At 46.7% G+C, this 19255-nt stretch overlaps 1 protein-coding gene across 1 annotated transcript in view; it reads right to left on the bottom strand.

Annotated features, from left to right (window-relative positions):
* The window catches only part of NOS1AP (nitric oxide synthase 1 adaptor protein), a 315689-nt gene that overhangs the window by 6494 nt on the left and 289940 nt on the right, over nt 1–19255 (bottom strand). The window contains 2 exon segments of the mRNA NM_001435327.1: nt 5572–5751; nt 8188–8354. Coding sequence (NP_001422256.1) covers nt 5572–5751; nt 8188–8354 — 347 coding nt within the window.

Genomic DNA, 19255 nt, shown 5'->3' on the forward strand with positions numbered 1-19255 from the left:
CCTCCCCGCCCAGATTTGAGGACCTGACCTTGCAGTTGGCTCTGCTTCTAAGTGGAGCCGCTAATGAGATTAGTTGCCACTTTCCATTAGCGGCTCCCAAGGTTAGGCCTAACTTTCTCCCCGGGGGAAGGATGCCTAAGGAATCTAAAGTAAGTCTGTCCTCCACCGGGCGCTGCTAAGGACAGAATCAATACTTTGGTCCAGACATCAGCCTCATCTGCTGCCTCAAATAAACTAAGAAGAGGGGTGAGAACAGGGAAAGAAGTGGCAACGATATTTTAGGTGGTGGGTGGCTATTAACGCCTCTCCCTGGAAACTGAGGCATGGAGATTGTTTCCCCACGAGTCCCCCCATCCTGTTGGTTCTGAGAAACAGGACAATTAGTGTGGGGACAGTGCCCTCAGAGGAAGGACCAACCTTAACCTTCCATCTGTGAGGGATGTGACTAGTTCCAGCTAAGAGTATCATTGAAAGGAAGGGACTGTGCATGCAGAATTGCTAATTATCCATTTTCTATTTTCTTCAGAACAAGACAGAAACATTAAGCAGAAATGTGGAACAGAGCTGTCAATACATGTAAACAAAGCAGAGAATCCTGCCCACCGTTAAGTGGCATCTATGGAAGGATCCCTGCACACATGAACATAGACTCACGTGCCTGAATCCCACATCCAAACATTCCAACAGAACAGGCCATTTGAGAGCACTGCACCAGGAGCTAGAATGCTCGAGTCTGTTGGTTACTCGCTCTGCAACCATGGGTACCTGGACCTCACCTTCTCCATCTTTCAACTGCAAGGGTTAGCTAAGGGCTCCTCGGACAATGTATGATTCTGCATCTAAGTGGATGTAGTGGTCAGTACCAGGGGCTATTTGCTAAAGGCTCAGTGAAGAACATTCCTAGATTTCCACTGGGAAGTCAGAGAATTAAGATTGGGGACAAAAGAGAACTTCCCTCCTGCAGAAGCAGGAAAAAAAGTTGGAAGATTCCTTTGCAGGCAACCATTCCAGTGGTGGAGGTACCAGCGATACATAAAAGATGACCCTTGAGTCAAATACTTTCATCACAGATCCCCAGGCACTCAGTGCCATGAGAAAAAAATGTTGTATTTGAGTGTTCCTGGTGCCAGATTACATGAGAATTTTAGTGTTGCAAATGCAGAGTTATAACATTTCAGGTGTTTTCAAACCCTGGGAATGTGAAAGCACATGCTGCTGCTGCCTCCTAAAACCAGCACTAATGAGCCCTTCTGCTCCTGCAGCAACAACAGTGGCTGCAGGCACAAGGCTCAGGCCTCTCACAGCAGCAGTCTGCACCGCCAGGGAGCCCAAACTGGGCCACGATGGGACAAAACAGCCCGAACTTCCTTTAGATTTGGGGCAATTTAATAATCCCTGCGTTTTGCATATGTGGGTCTGGCTTGGAAGTACTGAAATGAGGCCGCATTATTTTCAGCCTTGGCTTGGGCAGTCGGCTACAGCCGTGTGCTCGCTTCCTCCATCGTTCAGCGGGAGCAGATACCACCACCTCCTCCCTACCAGATGGGACTTATTTGTATTCAGCACACTCTTCTTTTAAAGCATCAAACACCTTTCGCAAAGGTAGGCCACATTAATTTCTGAAAAGGCAGGAGTTGGCTTCGCCTTTCTGGAGCTATGTGGTCCCCGCCAACGACCGTTCCGGTCACAGACTAAGTCAGTGGGAGGGCCACGCCTGGAGCGCAGTGCCCAGTCCTGCCTTCCTGCCACAGCTCTACAAGCATGAGTCTGACCCTGCACCCTCCAGCTCTGTGCCAGTTCACAACGCTCGGACACCCACCCTCAACCCACCCAGCAATACCACACCACTGCCCACTGGCTCTCCAGCCTACTTGCCTGGACTCCAGCTCCTCCATGAGAAGTGGGGGCAGGGCCAGGCTGAAGTTAGGGAGCAGCAGGCACATGGAAATGGCAGTGGAGAGAACCAGAGCGATTTGCCCCCCCCCCCCCCCCACCAGACACACAAGCAGAGGCAGGAGGCGCTGTCTCAGCATGCACAAGGCAGGGACGTGGGCAGTGCACCCAGGCTGCTGGGGACTGGGAGAAGCCATGAGGACAGATGCTAAATCTAGGGCCTTGGTGGGGGTGCAGAGGGTTTTTAGCGCTGTTCCTCTAACGAACTATGGCATACACAATTGCGAAGCATAAGTAACCAATCACTTGTTTCAGAACAAGTGCAAGAGGCAACAGGTAGAGAAGAAATCTTTCAACAGCAGTACTGAGCTGTACTAACATTTTTCCCATGAGCTAGGCCGGGAATTGGTAAACAGTGAAGGGACCTGGCCTACTTAAATGCTGCCGATCAGCCACAGCGCCCAGATCAATTCTGGAGCTATGCGGGCCCAGCGCGTGGCCATGCGGGTGACAACTACATCCCAGTTTTGGTTCAAGGCTTGGCTAGAGTCTCATTCGCACCCTTGAGCTTCTGGTTCATCTAAAAGCAGGAAGCTAGTGCAGCCAGGCAAGCCACATGCTGGGTTGGGAAAGTGGTCTGAAGGGCTTGGGGTTCACTATTTACACTAACTTAGAAATGCTTGAGAGTCCGCTGAGCCACACCTTTGTCTGGGTACCTTTAAGGCCAGGCCCGGCCCGTTCTAGACCAGCTCTGAACCAACTGAGGGAGAGGTTGGGAGAGGTCTTGAGGTCTTAGACCAAGTCAGAACACCATGAAGGAGATCTAAGCTCAGCCCCAGTGATAACAGTGGAACCAGAATGGCCTGTGAGAATAGATGGGGGAGGGGCACATTATGCAACAAGGGACCCCAAGAGTGCACCTGTTTACAAGAAACTCTGTCTTTATCCTTAGCCCTTCTCAGGGGCCACAGAGGAGGACTTGGATGGTCCCAGCGCAAAAGAAAATAAAGTGCTGAGGTCACAGTATTATCCATTGGAATTCTGGGGACTGCTGGTAGTTTAACAAAGAAAGACAGAAACCTTGCAGTTTAATGGCCATAGAGTCTGACAGAACAAGTACAGGCTGACCTCGTACTTGGCATTGTATAGAGAAACCAAGTTGCTAGATTTGATCTATTTTAAATGCATGAAAGATGCCAAGAAACTCACCTATTGATCTACCTATATATCTAATTGTTTCTACTCAAAGATAGGGAGGCTAATTAAAGGTCTTTGGATCAAATGCTACAAAGAGAGAAGGAGAGAAATGTGCAGAGAAACCTGCAACTGAAGGCTGGTCTACAACAGAATCAGGAGATGAAAGCCAGTTGAGAGGTACAACAATATCTCTGCTGAATTCCTGGGCAGCAAAGAAGGTGCAAACTGAAGAGACTGCCGGTGAGGACGGCAAGACAGAGTAGAGGAGTCGGCTCAGGAAGCTGTCTGCTGACCTCAAGGTCCTGTCTGATCTGAAGATTTTAGAAGTCTAAGACCCTACCCAAAGCCATCCCCTCAGTTTGGAATGCACTCCAGTGGCCTGCTTGAACTGAGACTCAACCAGGGTACCACAAGCTACTATCAACAGACTCCAAATGTGGGAGAGGCTTGGGGAAGTGGCTGGGACTGAGAGAGGCTCTTCAAGGAACTGCAAGCACCATGCTCCCCCCACCCCGGACCCCCAGCTGCACTGACCTCTGGGAGAGAGGCAATTAAAATAGGTCCAGGGCCATGATGTCTCAATGAGAGAGATGCTTGATTCTGGACCAGAGAACCATTCTTAGAGCTTCATCCTGATGGTGGGAGACCCAAGATAAACTTCCAGGTCTTGAGGCTTTGTGGACTGAGCGTACCCTTCGACTGCCACAACTCTCTTTTTGTTGTGCAGATAACACGTGTTGTGCAAATAGTCTCTCTTTAGTATCTAGCAGTAACTCCAAATTCAAATGCCTCTCTGATTATATTCATCATGAATATGCATCAAGCCCATTCCTGGGTAAATAATAATTACTTGGCAATTGATATGCGGAAAGAGAAAAGTATCGTAGTTGAGAATGGATTTGTATTCAATGGGAAACTTTTGGAAATGATGTGAGTTGCCGAATGGCCCTGTGCTGGAGCATTCGTGCTTTGTGCTCCTGTCAGCTACCACTCTCAGGAGGAGGGGATTCTCAGGACTGCCACACCATTATTAACTGAAGGGATGAATTCTGTTATTTGATAAAAGGCAATTTTTCCCCCAAATATAAGAAGGCATTTAATGACATGCCTCCTCCTGTTGCTGTTCGGGAACACCTGCAAATCCTCCTAGCATCAACACATATCCTTTTGATTCCTGGTCAGGATTTTTTAAAAAGGCTCAAATCACTTGGGAGCTGTGCCTGACTGATTGTACTCTCTTAAAACCTGGCTGCAAAAGGCACCCATGAGGCCAGGCCTCAGGCTCAGGTCAGCGTGAGATGGTTATAAGGTCTTTTCGAGACCAGAGCCATTGCATCGTTTTGGTTAGGCTGCTGGATACTCCCTCAGGGTGTGTGTGTGTTGGAAAGGACAGCTTCACCTGAGGGTCATGAGACGAGAAGGAGAAGAAATGAGGAGGATCCATAAGCGCTCCTTAGATAAGCCTTCTCTTGTTCTCATTCCAGAACGCAGAAAATCTCAGAGGTTAGTCTAGGTAAGCCGATGTAGAATGCTGGTGCACAGAGCTGCCTTCCCGATCTCTCACCAACCCCCCAAACCCTAGGGGCCCCACTCTTCTCATTGTCTTCATCGACCCACCCAGGCCCTAATCTTGTCTGACCCCTACTCCGGGATTCAGCCTTTAAATGGAACAAATGATCGTGTCTTAACCACTCCCTAACTGCCCATAGAGAAGACGAAGCTCAGACTCATAAGTTCCAAGGAAGACGTGGACAGCAATGCCCTTTGGAGAAAGCAATCAGAAGGGATCCTTACTAAAAGCAGCAGGGAAATCTCATCATCCCTCCTTTATAAAGCAGCAGCCCAAGAGGTCCTCAGGGCTCAAACAGCTCGTGGCTCCTGAAATCTAAGCTGATTCTTCTCACTATGGCTCAAATACTAACGGAAGTCCCTGTAAGTTAAATCCCATTGCAATGAACTCCAAGGCCAGCATGGTATTGAATCTTGCCTGGAATGAGTAGATGACTAACAGAGGCATGGAAACCTGCAAGGACAAGATTTCCAGGATGGAAGCCTCTGCAAGGATGTTGGGCACAAATTCATACTTGAAAATTCTTTGGGGAATGCTATCACAAAGTCACTTCTGCCCTGAATCCAAAGGCACCCCACCCCACCCCAAATACCAGGAAAGGAAGGCAGGAAAGGAAGGGTGAAATTATGTGCGTCTTGTTCCTTAGTAAGTTCAACATCCAGCCAAGCCAGCCAAGCCCAACTCAGAGCAGGGGATACACAAGAAACCAAAACGTTCCTTCCCATTTCAACCGTATCCCCCATTCTCTCCCCTCCCCAGCTTCCCTATTCCCCAACAAGCAATGATCTGAGAGCATGAGCCAACCCTTATAGCTCCCTAGGTTTTAAACCTGCCCTGTGCCCCTCGCTAGGGAAGGCGCGTCAAGCCCATGAGAGTGGAGCCTGCGAAGTAGGGAGGAGGCTGAGGAGAACCTGGGCCACAGCCACTTGCGTCTGCTGCTGCTGCTGCTGGAGGAGCTGCTGGAGGAGCTGCATCTGGTGGTGGGTGGACAGCGGCGTGCCAGTGCCCGTGCCCAGGGGCTTTGAGGAAGAAGAGGGGAGGAGCATCCGGGGCGAGGCTGTCAGCATGGGCTCCTGGGGGAGGGGCGAGACCTGGAGGAGAAGAGTAGAGAGGGCATGACTTGGGCAGGTGCCATAGTTAGGAGCCACTGTTTTTCTTTGATGCATTCGGCTTGTACCAGGGTGGGGCAAAATAGCCCATTCATAACCAAGAGCTGGAAATGCTGCATCATCAATGGGAATATGGGCAGAATCCCCCAGAGGCAATGATAGCATTGCCTGGGCTGGGATCAGAGTCTGAAAACCCTATCTGCACAAATAAATGCTGGAGAGTGTGTGGAGAAAAGGGAACCCTCCTATACTGTTGGTGGGAATATAAATTGGTACAACCACTATGGAAAACAGTATGGAGGTACCTCAGAAAACGAAATCTAGAAATACCATATGACACAGCAATCCCACTCTTGGGCATATATCCGGACAAAACTTTCCTTGAAAAAGACATATGCACCCGCATGTTCAATGCAGCACTATTCACAATAGCCAAGACATGGAAACAAACCTAAATGTCCATCAACAGACGAATGGATTAAGAAGATGTATATATGAATACTGTTCAGCCATAAAAAAGAACAAAATAATGCCCTTTGCAGCAACATGGATGGAACTAGAGACTCTCACACTAAGTGAATTTAAGTCAGAACGAGAAAGACAAATACTTATGATATCACTTATATCTGGAATCTAATATACAGCACAAAATAAACCTTTCCGCAGAAAAGAAACTCATGATCTTGGAGGACAGACTTGTGGTTGCTGAAGGGGAGGGAGGGGGGAGGGAGAGGGATGGACTGGGAATCTGGGGTTAATAGATGCAAACTATTGCATTTGGAATGGGTAAGCAATGAGATCTGCTGTGTAGCACTGGACACTCTAGTCACTTGTGATGGAGCATAATGGAGGATAATGTGAGAAAAAGAATGCATGTATATAAGTGTGACTGGGTTACTTTGCTGCATAGCGGGAAATTGACAGAACACTATAAACCAGTTATAATGGAAAAAATTTTTTAAATCATTAAAAAAATTTAAAAAAAAGAAAAAAGAAAACCCTATCTGGACACGTGAGTAACTGATGTGATGTGATGGGAGGTGAGGCAGCTGATACCATCCCACCTCTTGCCCACAGCTTCCAAATATACCTCTTGTTGAGTTTCTTGAGGCTCTGGACTTAGAGGCATCTATTTCTATGGAGGACAGCCATCCTTACTATGAAAGCAAGAAGGAGGCCACTTCCACCTTTACTCTGCGGTGCCCTGAGGGCTCCCTCCTCCAGGATCCAGAGGGCTCTTCTGGGTTGGCCACCCGAAGAAGCAGCTATATGAGGCAGGTGCTCTGGGTCAGCACCACCTCTGCTCATAGTGAGACAGTCTGAACCCTCAAACAGTGGATGGAGAAATTCCCTCTCTGACAGGGAAAAGCAGGCTCCATTCCCTCCTCCCTCCTGGAAGTCAGACACCTTCACTAAGTCAGCTTCTGTGATCCAGAGAATTCAGGGCTGGGTTTTATTTCTGGCTGCTCTGCAGCTGGGCCTTCTTCAGATATGTAAGAGGAAGGCACCCAACAACAGGACACTGTGCCCCCTGCAGAGTACAAACTGGGAACCAAAGCAAGCATCAGGCAGACCATCTGGAACTGTACAGCCCTTCACACCCAACAGGCTATTCCTTCTGATGAAGTGGCCTACTGACCTCCACCTGAGAAAAGGCACTACATGATGGGGAAAGACAAACACCCATGATTCAGGGAATGACAGGGAATCTAAGGGAAAGGCAATTTGTTGGATTTTCCTTCTCTGCATGTGTTGGGGGTAGGGGTTGTTGGTTTGTCTTCAGGCTGGAATACGGTTTCAAGTCCTTAACCTGGATCATATCAGGAACTCCTTGGGGTGCCCATCATCTCACCGGTAAGATACAAAGTTAGGGTGGACAATGCCTGAGGTGGTCTTGCCATTTTTTACCTCCGATGGGCCAATTCCCAGCCTTCCCAGGAGCCTCAAAGGCACACAATCACTAGGCCGGCAGAGGAAGCCCAAATTCCCTCTGCCCTGTCAGCTAAGCCCCTGGGGACCACGTCATGCTGTGCAAGGACTAGCCTGCTACAGGTATCATGAAGGGATGAGAGGCCATCAGGGGCGGAGCTCCCAGTGAGAAGAAGGGGATTGAGTGCTGATGGGACCTTGGAGGGTGACACAGGCCGGGAATGAGCTCTGTGGCATCCTGACTGGCAGCCGCGTCCAGTGCCAACACGTGGGAACTGAATCTCTGGAAGTCAGGCCCCTCTTGAAGGAAGTAAACCATGCTCCACAAGCACTACTGTGGGGTGTGTAGCGGGAGCGGGGGGGGGCACCTCACTCTAAAGCCGACCGGGCAGGGGCTAAGAGGTGACTGATGGCAACTGAGGCTGTGACACCGGGAGGTGGTGTACCTGCAGATGTGCTGCTCACCTGGGTGGGCCACCTCCTGCCTACCTTGGAGTCTATGTGGGAGCCTCCTTCCTTCCCAACAGCGTCAAGGTCAGTCACACCTCGGCTGAATTCCAGGATGTCACTCCCTGGCAGCGGGGCGTCAACAGCGTCGATGTCCGTCTCCTCTGCTGTGGCCGTGGAGGCCCTCTCGGCTCCAGTGAGCTGGCGGCCTGCGGGGACAAGAGAGGAGGAAGGGAATGGCCACACTGAGGATGACATCCTCCTTTCCCAACGCTTCAGTCCTCAGGTGTGTCTCGCCTGGGGATGCCGCTGGCTTCATAACATTTTCACCTATTTTCACCTGAGTCCATTAAATTTCCAAGCCAATAAGATGTTTTTATTTTAATATCATTTTAAAATCCAGAAACAAAGACAACACTTCCTCAAGCTTGGACGTGACTGCTTTGCCAGACTGGCACATTGATTATGCTGACAGGGTGTGGGGACCCTGGAAGAGAGGGGTGACACCTCACTTTGACCCCATCCAAACTCAGGAGTGGAAACACCTCAGGGAAAGAACCCTGAATGGGGTGGTCCAAATATAGGGCTTTCCCCCCACCATGCCCCTAACAGGCTGTCAAACAAGGGGTCAATCGCCTCACTCCCTGGGCTGCAGTTCCTGCAACTACACACTAGAGGCTGAGTTCGATGGATGGGAGGGTTGCAGGCCTGAAAAGTAAAGGCAAGGGGATCTGAGGTCCCATCTCCACAGCGTCAAGTCACCCACCCTCAGAGCCTGACTCTGACTGTCCCCCCAAGAGCAGAAGCTAGGGGAGGGGCTGGGAGAAGGCAGCAGTGGCAGGGGAGAGACAGGTGGCTGGTTTTCTACCTTGTCTAGTCTATTTCTCATTTGCCCCTTTCCCCCTGAAGGCAGTAACCATGCCTTTGATCACATGCTCAGCACATGTATGAAAGTCCTACTGTTTCTTATTATTTTTCACTCCCTGTTCCTCTCTCTTTCTTGGGCTCTATATGAAAACACATGGTAATTCCTTGGTATTTCCCAGGAAATAAATACTCTTTTCTATACATTTGGGATTAGGATCATCACTACTGTCTTCAGATAAAATTTCTGAAAAGCTTGCAGAGACCAATCACCAATTTAAAGTTGCACAAGCTAATATAAGTATGAAGTATGAAGAGTTGAGTCCCTAACCCTAAAGCCAACTCAAGGAGCCAGGCTTTGGTCATTTGCAAGCCTGCCTCAGAGAACAAATAGTTCTAACAAGTCTGCCCATGCAAACCCATGCGAGTCATCTGAGGAAGCAAGCCTAGTATTTAGAAAGCAAACGGTGTGCTTGATTTTCCTCCTGGCTGCTCTGGGCATTGGGAGACGGACTGCTGAAGGTTGCAGGGGTATGGATCAGAAAGGAGGGCCCTGAACCACGACCTGGCAGAGCAGCTCTTTTGCCCCCGTGTAAACCAGCCAGCAGGAGTACAGGGAGCAGGTTGCTTCTACCACCTCGTGCACCCAGAAGTGGCCTTCTTGATAATCAGGAGGTTTACCCTGTGTGAAGGAGGGCTCATGGATAACTCATGGCTACTTCTCAGTAGGTATATGGTGCTGAGACCTGAGCATCTGGTTCTCCCCGCCCACAGGGGAGTGAACAGAATGAAATGCACATTGGTTGGAGCAGGACAGATTTCCTCAGTCACCAGGAGGGACTGGTACTCCCACAGCACTGGCCTCCATCGGTCACTGAGCTTCATTAGCACCTGCTATCAAATGTGCCCTTCTGGTCTTGAGACCAAGGATGTGTTTCATTCAGGTTTCCCAAGGATCTGGCACACAGACAGTGTTCAGTAAATATTAACAAAGGAAAGCATGTCATGGAGAGGGGAGCAAAACAGAGACATAGGCTGTCAGAGGAGGCTGCCTCTCATCCCAGGAGATCCTAATAATGACAACTAAGCAGCCCCCACTCAGAAGGTTTGGAGATGCCCAGGCCGGAAGCCTAGAAGGGATCAGAAAAATCTCTCAGGTTTCAGCTATGCTTCTGCAGGAGTCATTAAAAAACAGAGTTCTTAGCCATTCTCTTTGTACGAGTGGTGTTCCAGACCAAGGCGGAGGTATGTGATTCACCAACTGTGGGGCAGCTTTCTGAGGGACTTGGGGCCATGCAGTAGGTTCTTTGATGATCATATTTGGAGTCTTAGAACCTGAATATAGCTAACAGAGAAATCAGTGCACACATCTCTATTTTATTGCACCTCACAGATACTGCATTATTACAAATTGAAGGTTTGTGGCAAACCTCACCAAGCAAGTCTACTAGTATCATTTTTTTCCAATAGCATTTGGCTCACTTTGTGTCTCTGTATCACATTTTGGTAATTCCCACAAAACTTCAAACTTTTGCATTATTTGTTATTAGTCACTGTTCACGTTTGGTTATGGTGGTCTGTGATCAGTTATCTTTGATGTGACTATTGTAATTGTTCAGAAGCACCATCAACAGTACCCGTATAAAACAGTGAACTTAACAAATGTGAGTGTTCTGACTGCTCCACTCGTGGGCTACCCTCCCTCCACCCCCCATCCTTCCTCGCATCCCTCTTCTTTCCTTGGGTCTCCCTGTTCCCTGAGACACAAGGTGGAAATTAAGCCAAATGATAACCATACAATGGCCTCTAAGTGTTCGAATGAAAGGAAGAGTTGCATGACTCTCACTTTAAATCAAAAGCTAGATGTGATTAAGCTTAGTGAAGACAGTATGTTTGAAAGCCCCCCAAAAAAGGCCAAAAGCAAGGCCTCTTGCAAAAGTCAGCCAAGTTGGGAATGCCTAACCCAGAGCAAGGCCTTGACCCTCTTAAATTCTGCGAAGGCTGAGAGAAGTTAGGAAGCTGCAGAAGAAAAGCTTGAAGCTAGCAGTGGTTGGTTCATGAGATTTAAGGAAAGAAGCCATCTCCATAACAAAAAAGTGCAAGGTGAAGCTGTAAGTGCTGATGTGGAAGCTGTGGCAGGTTATTCAGAAGACACATCTAAGATATTTAATGAAGATGTCTACATTAAACAACACATTTTTCCAAGTGGATGAAACAGCCTTATATTGGAAAGATGCTGCCAATCAGGACTTTCATAGCTAGGGAGGAGAAGTCACTGCCTGGTTTCAAAGCTTCAAAGGATAGGGTGGCTCTTCTTAGGGGCTACTGCAGCGATGACTTGAAGTTAGAGCCAATGTTCATTTACCATTTCAAAAATCCTAGGGCCCTTAAGAATTTATGCTAAATCTACTCTACCTGTGCTCTTTTAAATGGAACAGCAAAGCCTGGATGACAGCACATCTGTTGGCAATATGGCTTACTGAATATTTTAAGCCCACCTCTCAGAAAAAGGATTCCTTTCAAAATATTACTGCTCATTGACAACGCACCTGGTCACCTGAGAGCTCTGATAGAGATGTGCAGCAGATTAATATTGTTTTCATGCCTGCTAGCTAACACAATATCCATTCTGCAGCCCATGGATCAAGGAGTAATTTCAACTCTCAAGTCTTATTATTTAAGAAATACACATCTTAAGGCTATAGCTGCCATACATAGTGATTCTTCTTTTGGGTTTGGGTATAATAAATTAGGGAACTTCTGGAAAGGATTCACCATTCTGGAAGTCATTAAGAACATTTGTTACTTATGAGAAGAAGCCAAAATGTCAACAGGACTTTGGAAGAAGTTGATTCCAACCCTCATGGATGACTTTGAGGGGTTCAAGACTTCAGTGGAGGAAGTAACTGCAGATGTGATAGAAACAGCAAGAGAATTGACCTTGGAAGGGGAGCCTGAAGGTGTGACTGAATTGCTGCAATCTCATGATAAAACTTGAACAGAGGAGGGATTGCTTCTTATGGCTGAGCAAAGAAAGTGGTTTTTTGAGATGGAATCTACTTCTGGTAAAGATGCTGTGAAGACTGCTGAAATGACAAGAAAGGATTCAGAATATTACATAAACCTAATTGATACACTTAGTTGAGAGGATTGACACCAGTTTTGAAATAAGTTCTACTGTGAGTAAAATGCTATAAAACAGCATTTCATGCTACAGAGAAATTGTTTATGAAAGGAGACTCAATCAATGTGGCCAACTTCGTTGCTGCCTTATTTTAAGAACTTGCCCCATCTGCCCTCACCTTCATGGCAACCACCACTCTGATCAGTCAGCAGCCATCAACACTAAGGCAAGACCCAACACTAGCAAAAAGATTACAGTCTACTCAGATAATAGTTAGCATTTTCTAAGTAATGAAGTATTTTTAAATTAAGGATGTACAATTTTTTTAGATATAATCATACTGTACACTTAACAGACCACAGCATAGTGTAAACATAACTTTTATGTGCATTGGGAAACCAAAACCTTGTGCTACTCACTTTATTGTGATAATTACTTTACTGCTGTGGTCTGAAGCCAAACTCACAATACCTCCTTGGTATGCCTATATAGTTACAGATCTGACAGGACCAGGAGGGTCAAGCTAAAAGGATGGATATGACTTTGTGTGTGCCTGTTAGTGTGGCAGGTAAGGCAAGATCTAGAGGAGGGACCCAGCGCAAATGGTGTTTTTCAGGTCCTATTTGACAATGGAGGAAATTCGGTGTTTGCAATTTTCCTGATATTAACACGCCCAGGAGACAGGAAAATCTGGCAAAACCAGGAGATTTGTGGGATTGGGCACTATAGATTCCAAATTAAACCAGGGAGTGGTAAGACTAAACTTAGGGGTAGGAGTGGTGCTTTTTAACTGTTGACTTAAACTAGACCTGATACATTGAATAGTAACTAACTATGCTGATTTCATCCATTTATTCAATAAGGAATTGTTAAGAGCCCTGTATATGAAAGAAATCTACTGGGCATAAAGATGAATAAAGAAAACCTGGTCTTTCCATGCTTCCCCAGCCTGATGGAGGAAACAGACATAAATCACAGATGCAGCATGAGGTTGGGCCATCTCTGAGGACCTACTCAGGGTTTGGGGCCACGGAAGAGGAACATCTAGGTCAGGTGGAAGTTAGAGAAGCCTTGGCAGAGAGGAAAACACCACCTGAAGAAGGGGTACCAGCTAAGGTAGGTGAAGATGAGGGCACTGGGTGTGGGGGGCAGGCCATGGAAGGTATTCTAGGCAGAGTGCAAGGCAGGGGCAAAAGACACAGAGGTATGGAAATGCACAGCACGGTAGAGCCACTGCAAATGACTCTGTAGGGAGGGATCTGACCAAGAAGAGTCAGAATTTTATTTTAAAGGAAGGAAAGCAGGTGAGTAATACCAAAAGATTTTTTTCTTTTCTTTTTTCTTTTCTCTCTCTCTCTCTTTTTTTTTTTTTTTTTTTTTTTTGCCACACACAAGGCATGTGGAAGTTCTGGGGCCAGGGACTAAACCCACACCACAGCAGTGACCAGAGCCACAGCCAGATCCTTAACCTGCTGAGCCACCAGGGGAACTCCCAAAATATTTTTATTATTTCAAATTTCACCCTAGAGATGCTGTAGAAGATAGATCAATAAGGGACAAGATAGAAAGCAATACGTAGGTGAGAAATATGAGGGCTTGACAATAACACAGAGCAGAGAGGACAAATTTGAAATGTCCTCAGGGACCAGAAATCACAGGACTTGGTAACCAGTCATCTATGTGGAGAGGGGGGGAGGTTGCGGGTGAAGGAGGGAAAGAGAGACAAGGAGAGAGAGGAGGGAGAGAGATGGGGAGGAAGAGGAATATATGTAGAATGATGAGTTTTAAAATTCTGATTTAGGTGACTGAGTAGAGACTGGCATCCTTTAGGGAAAACTCAGGAGAGGGAAGACTGTGGGTAAAAGAATGAAATTTCAAGAGTCTGAAACAGCTAACTGGAGACATCCCCTATCTGTAAGTGGAAAGTTCAGGAAAAAGGTCTGGGCTGGAAAGGAACATTACTTAAAACCATGAGAAGTTTAAAAAAAAAGCACCAGGGACCAAGCTCAGAAGAAATCTCCACAAATAAGAGGCAGGTTAAAAGAAGGACCTACAAAAGATGCTGGAAAGCAGCTAGCAGAGAAAGAAGGAGAGAGTGGGGGTGGGGTGCCTTGGAGCTGGGGAGGGGGGTGCTTCATTCCCAGTGCTGCACAATGTCAAGAAAGGCAGGTTTGATTTGCTGACTAGGTGGCCCTTTAGTGACCTTGACTGGTCACTTTAGAAGGACCAGTAGGCAGCAAATACCAGATCACTGGAGGCAGAGGGACTAATGGTGAGGGTGGGGTAAACTGTAGAGAGAGAGCTGATGGCTTGGGGTTTAGAAAGAGATGAGAGGAGGGGGGAGGCAGAGGCAGGTGAAAGGGTTAACTTGGATAGGAGAAGGACATCGGAAACTGGGGACTAAGGAAAAGTAGAAGGACTGCTGAATGGCAAAGCAGCCTGGGGCCAAATCTGAGGATCACAGATGTGTAAGGGACCAAAGCCACAGGACTAAACTGGATAGGTAATGCTGGATTAATGGACAACCCTTTACATGTCAAAATGTGTTACTTTTTATTTTTATACCTCAAAATAAAATGGTTGGGGACAAAAAAGAATAAAGGGTTATCAGCTCAGTCCAAAAGTGCTTGAAATGACCGCTTTTGCCTCAAGATTGCCAAAGTAACAGCTTAAACTCAAATAGTATTTACTATGTTCCAGGTACTAGTTTAGGGGACTTGCATATATTAACTCATGTATCCTCATAGCCCTCCTGAGAGGTAGGTACAATTGTTACCCCCATTTGACAGTTAAAGAGACTGAGGCACCAAGCTGATAAGGCTGGGGTTGGGGCTCAAAGCCTGCCAGTTTGGCTTCAGGCTTGGTGCTTTTAACCACCACAACCACCTTCTCACCCAAAAGGCTCACTGCTTCCACCTGTAGTCCTAGCCACCCTGCTTCACCTTCTTCATTGCATTGACATTCTCTAAAATGGTCTTGGTGTCATCTGTCTGACCCCTCCGCCTCCGCCCCGACTCCACCTTTCAATGTACGCTCCTCACCAGTGGGAATGTCATTGTCTTGTTCACAGTATCCCATGTACCCAGAATCAAGCCTGGCACATGAGGGAACTTGCTCAACATCAGTTGAAGGAAGGAAGGAACTGAAACTAAGGAGAAACAAAGGGCCAGTCAGTGGTGACCTGATGAGGTGGAGGAGCAGGTGTAGGGTGAGCTGTGTGCTTGCCTGCGTGAGCCAGAGGCCCAGGTCCAGCAGGTGTAATGGGTACACAGGAAATACTCCTGAATCCATTGCTCACAGTCTAGATAGCGAGAGTTTTATTTTTAAGAAGCTCTAATCTCCAAGGGCCTCCAAGCTCTTCCCTATACTGGACTGTCTGCTGCCGTGGGAAGAAGGACGCCTCCAGGGGAATGGGATCTCTCCCAGGAAACCCTCTCCAGGAGTCAAAGGAACTGCACAGGGGAAAGCAAGGCAAGTGGAACAAGGGCAGTGGCCCCACCTGGCTCTGAGCCCCTGAGGACTGGCCAAGGGCAGCTGCTGCCAAAAGATACAAAAGATAAATCCACCCCCTAGGGTAGGGAATGGTGGGAAGAGTGAGCAGGGAAAGAAAGGCAGGCAGAGAGAAGGAGAGAGAGGCAGCAGCACACACAATGAACATGAGGACCTTCATTAAAAGCACTGGCGAAACCCACAAGAGAAAGGGCTGAGGCGACATCAAAGAAGACAGCAAAGCCCCCGCACTTTCCGATTCCTCCAGAGTAAACAAGTTTCCTCTGCACAACAAAGGGCCTGCCTGGGGCGGCTCCACTAGAAAGATAAACACTGCATTAAAAGAAAGCTCCCTCCTGTGGGAGCAGGATTCTTGTAAAAAAGAAAAAAAAAAAAAAAAAAAAAAACCCTGCCAACCAACAGTTCCATTCTAGAGCTTCAAGGTGCCCTACTACAAAGAAAAATCCTAATGGAGTCAATAAATGCTTCTGGGGGGAGCATTTATGGAAAGCAAAGAATGTGTTCCTAATGGTTTATAGACAGTAAGGGAGCAAGTGGGGCCACAAAAAGAAGGTGACTCTGGGGCTCTATAAGAAAAATGCTCTCCATCCCAGAGCTATAGAATTCCAAGCACTAATACTCAAGTAGCTTTTGCTTCAGGACCATGGTGCTATACCACAACCAGAGCGGACCCAATTAATCAATTAACGTCATAAAATCATGGGACTTCAAAGATCTTTTCGTCCACTTCCATCACTGCAGAGATGGGGGTCATGTAGTGGAGATCTGAACTGAAGGACCAGCTAAGAGCTAATACGTATTTAGAGTGTATCCTATGCTAGGCATGATGCTGATTCCCATGCAGTATCTCCCAACACCTGGCAGATAAGAAAAGAAAGATCCAAAGAGATTATAAACTTTGCTGAGTATCATCCTGCTGAGAAGAGGGAGAGTTAGCATTCAAGCCTAGCTGTTCAGGCGTCAGAACCCAAGCTCTCCGATGCTTCTCTAGTCTGCTGGCCCCACTCTCTCTCTCCGTCACACCACACTGCCTTTTATTTCTGTGATGGTTAATTGTGTGTGCCAACTTGGCTGGGCCGTGGTGCCCAGATATTTAATCAAACATTATTCTACATGTTGCTATGAAGGTATTTTTTCAGATGAGAGTAAACATTTAAATTTGCAGACTCTGAGTAAAGCAGATTACCCTTCATTATACAGGTGGGCTTCAACCAATCAGTAGAAGGTCTTAATAGAACAAAGACTGACCTCCCTGGAAGAAGAGGGAATTCTGCCAGCAGACTACCTGTGGGCTTTGAACTGCAGCTCTTTCCTGGGTTGCCAGCCTGGAGCCTACCACCCTGCAGATTTTGGACTTGCCACACCTCCACAATCACATGAGCCAATTCCTTAATATTGCAATGTGTGTGTATGTGTATATATCTCCCTCACTAATACAATTTGCATCACTCCACAGGCCAGATCCTTGCTTATGTGAGTTGGCGTACCACTTCCTTTACTCTGCAGAGATGCTAATGAGATAGACAGAGAGCACATCTGACCCATGCTTGACCTCCTTAAAGAGATACACTCAGTGCTTTGACATCTTCAACTATGAAGCCACTCTACTGAAGCCCAATGTTTCTCCATGTAGAACATCAGTCAGTGTTCTTAGAAAGAGTGGTACAAAGAAGATGCCAAGTAGCTGAAGTCTTAAGTATATAACTCTGATTTGAAGAAATTATCACCAAAAAGGTCATAAAAGGAGAGGTGCATAGAGCTGATGGGCCCCTTATTTCAATGCTGACCACCTGTTATAACCACAAGGGCGTAACCACGTGGGTCTCTGTCTGCATCCACAGCTACAGCACTATCACTGGTCACCATCGGCACTCTCTGCAGCCTTCCAGTCTCACCCTCTTGGCTATATCACCTACTTCCACCTACTCCCCTCATTCAAAGGTCATTGTCCCTCATCAAGGGAATTGTTTGAAAGTCACTCCCTGATGAAATCTCTACTCAGTCTCTGCATTCATTTCGGCACAGAGTAAGCACTGAAGAAAGGCTGCAGACAATGACAACACGCATCCTCTTGCTATACTCACAGACCATGTTTATCAGTTTATTCAACAGTTATTCAGCAAGTATTTATTGGAACAGTCGCTACCCTCCTAGAGCCTGTACTCTACTAAAGATAGAAGACACTAAATATCTCGAAGACAGCAGGCTAAGGGCTAATGTTAACAGCATCAGCCAGGAGTAAAAGGAGAGTAGGAACCTAGTGGGAAAAAGTGTTTAAATTTTCTGGAAGGGGAAGGGAAGATAATGGGACAGTGGGAGCTGGAAGGCAGGCTCCCCAGAAGACAGGATAGAGAAGGATGAGTAGAATGCCTGCCTGGAGGGAAATGCAGGAAGAGCACTGACAATGACTGGGAGGTACACGATACACTCAGGGATAGGAAGAAGCTCCAGGTGCTGGGGGAAGAGGGAAGGAAAATAATAAAAAAGGTTAGGAAGGGATTCCTAATGGCATCTCTGTTGACCCCCAAAGAGAGTCTTTCCTAGTACCACAGGAAATCATATCAACCCAACCCCACTCAGAAACACCTGCAGAGTCTAAGGTGGAAGGAAAGACCAGCCTCCACTGCATCATTTCACACATGTATGGGTTTCCCCTTAAGCAAGACCCAGGCCTCAGAGTAGCCTATGTGAAATGCTATCCAGGCAGCTCTGTCTTCAAAGGCAAACCACACCATTCTGACCTCTTCTGCAAATAGTGGAGAAGTAGATTCTGATTAGATACTTGGAGGCTATATCAAGGTCCTCAGACAGGAGTTATCTGATAGGAACAGTTCAAATGCTCAACCTCTAGGTAACCTCCCTGTGTCCAACCCCTTTCATTCCAGGAATAAGTGGCTTCATCAGATACAAGGCCCTTGACTTTTTGGTTAGAATTTCTTTGTATATGTGCATCCTGGCTGCCAGTGCTACTGTGGTCTGAAAGCCTTTGAGATTTAGCTGTGACTCTTCACCAACAAGGGAGCAGGGCATTACCAAGAAAGAGTTAATAAAGGAAAGGCATCCATCTTTTCCAGGTAGCAACTCTGAGGGCAAATCTTCCAATTCAGAAATGAGCAGGTCAGCTTCCGTTCTCTGAGCAATGTGGCCAGCTATAGGTCTGATACAATGAAAAGTAAAGCTTTCTCCCACTATAGCCACTCAGTTCCTTTTCCCAGAATGAACCACAGTTACCAGGGTCTTATTTATCATTTTGGAGATATTCTTTGCATAGTAAGCACCTATATGTTTTCGTGTGTGTGTGTGTGTGTGTGTGTGTGTGTATACACACATATATATATGTATATATACACACATTTACATATATATATTTTTAGACAGTATAATTGGTAGCATATCATAGCCATAGTTCTACATCTTGATTTTAAAAACTCAATAAAATATCTCAGAGATGACTTTTTATCAGTTCATAGAGAACCAACTCATTCTTTTTAGCAGTTATGCAATATTCCATTACTTGTAACCATAATTTTTATTTTTAAATACCTTCTTGATATTTCCATTTTTTTTGCCTTTATAACAAATTCTTTGCTTATATAACTTTATGTGTGCATC

The sequence above is a fragment of the Sus scrofa genome, chromosome 4 (genome assembly GCF_054392235.1).
Source record: "Sus scrofa isolate SSC_HxYL_T2T_F1_AM1 chromosome 4, Sscrofa_HxYL_maternal_Yorkshire_Landrace_v2.0, whole genome shotgun sequence".
In the NCBI taxonomy this organism is placed as follows: domain Eukaryota; kingdom Metazoa; phylum Chordata; class Mammalia; order Artiodactyla; family Suidae; genus Sus; species Sus scrofa.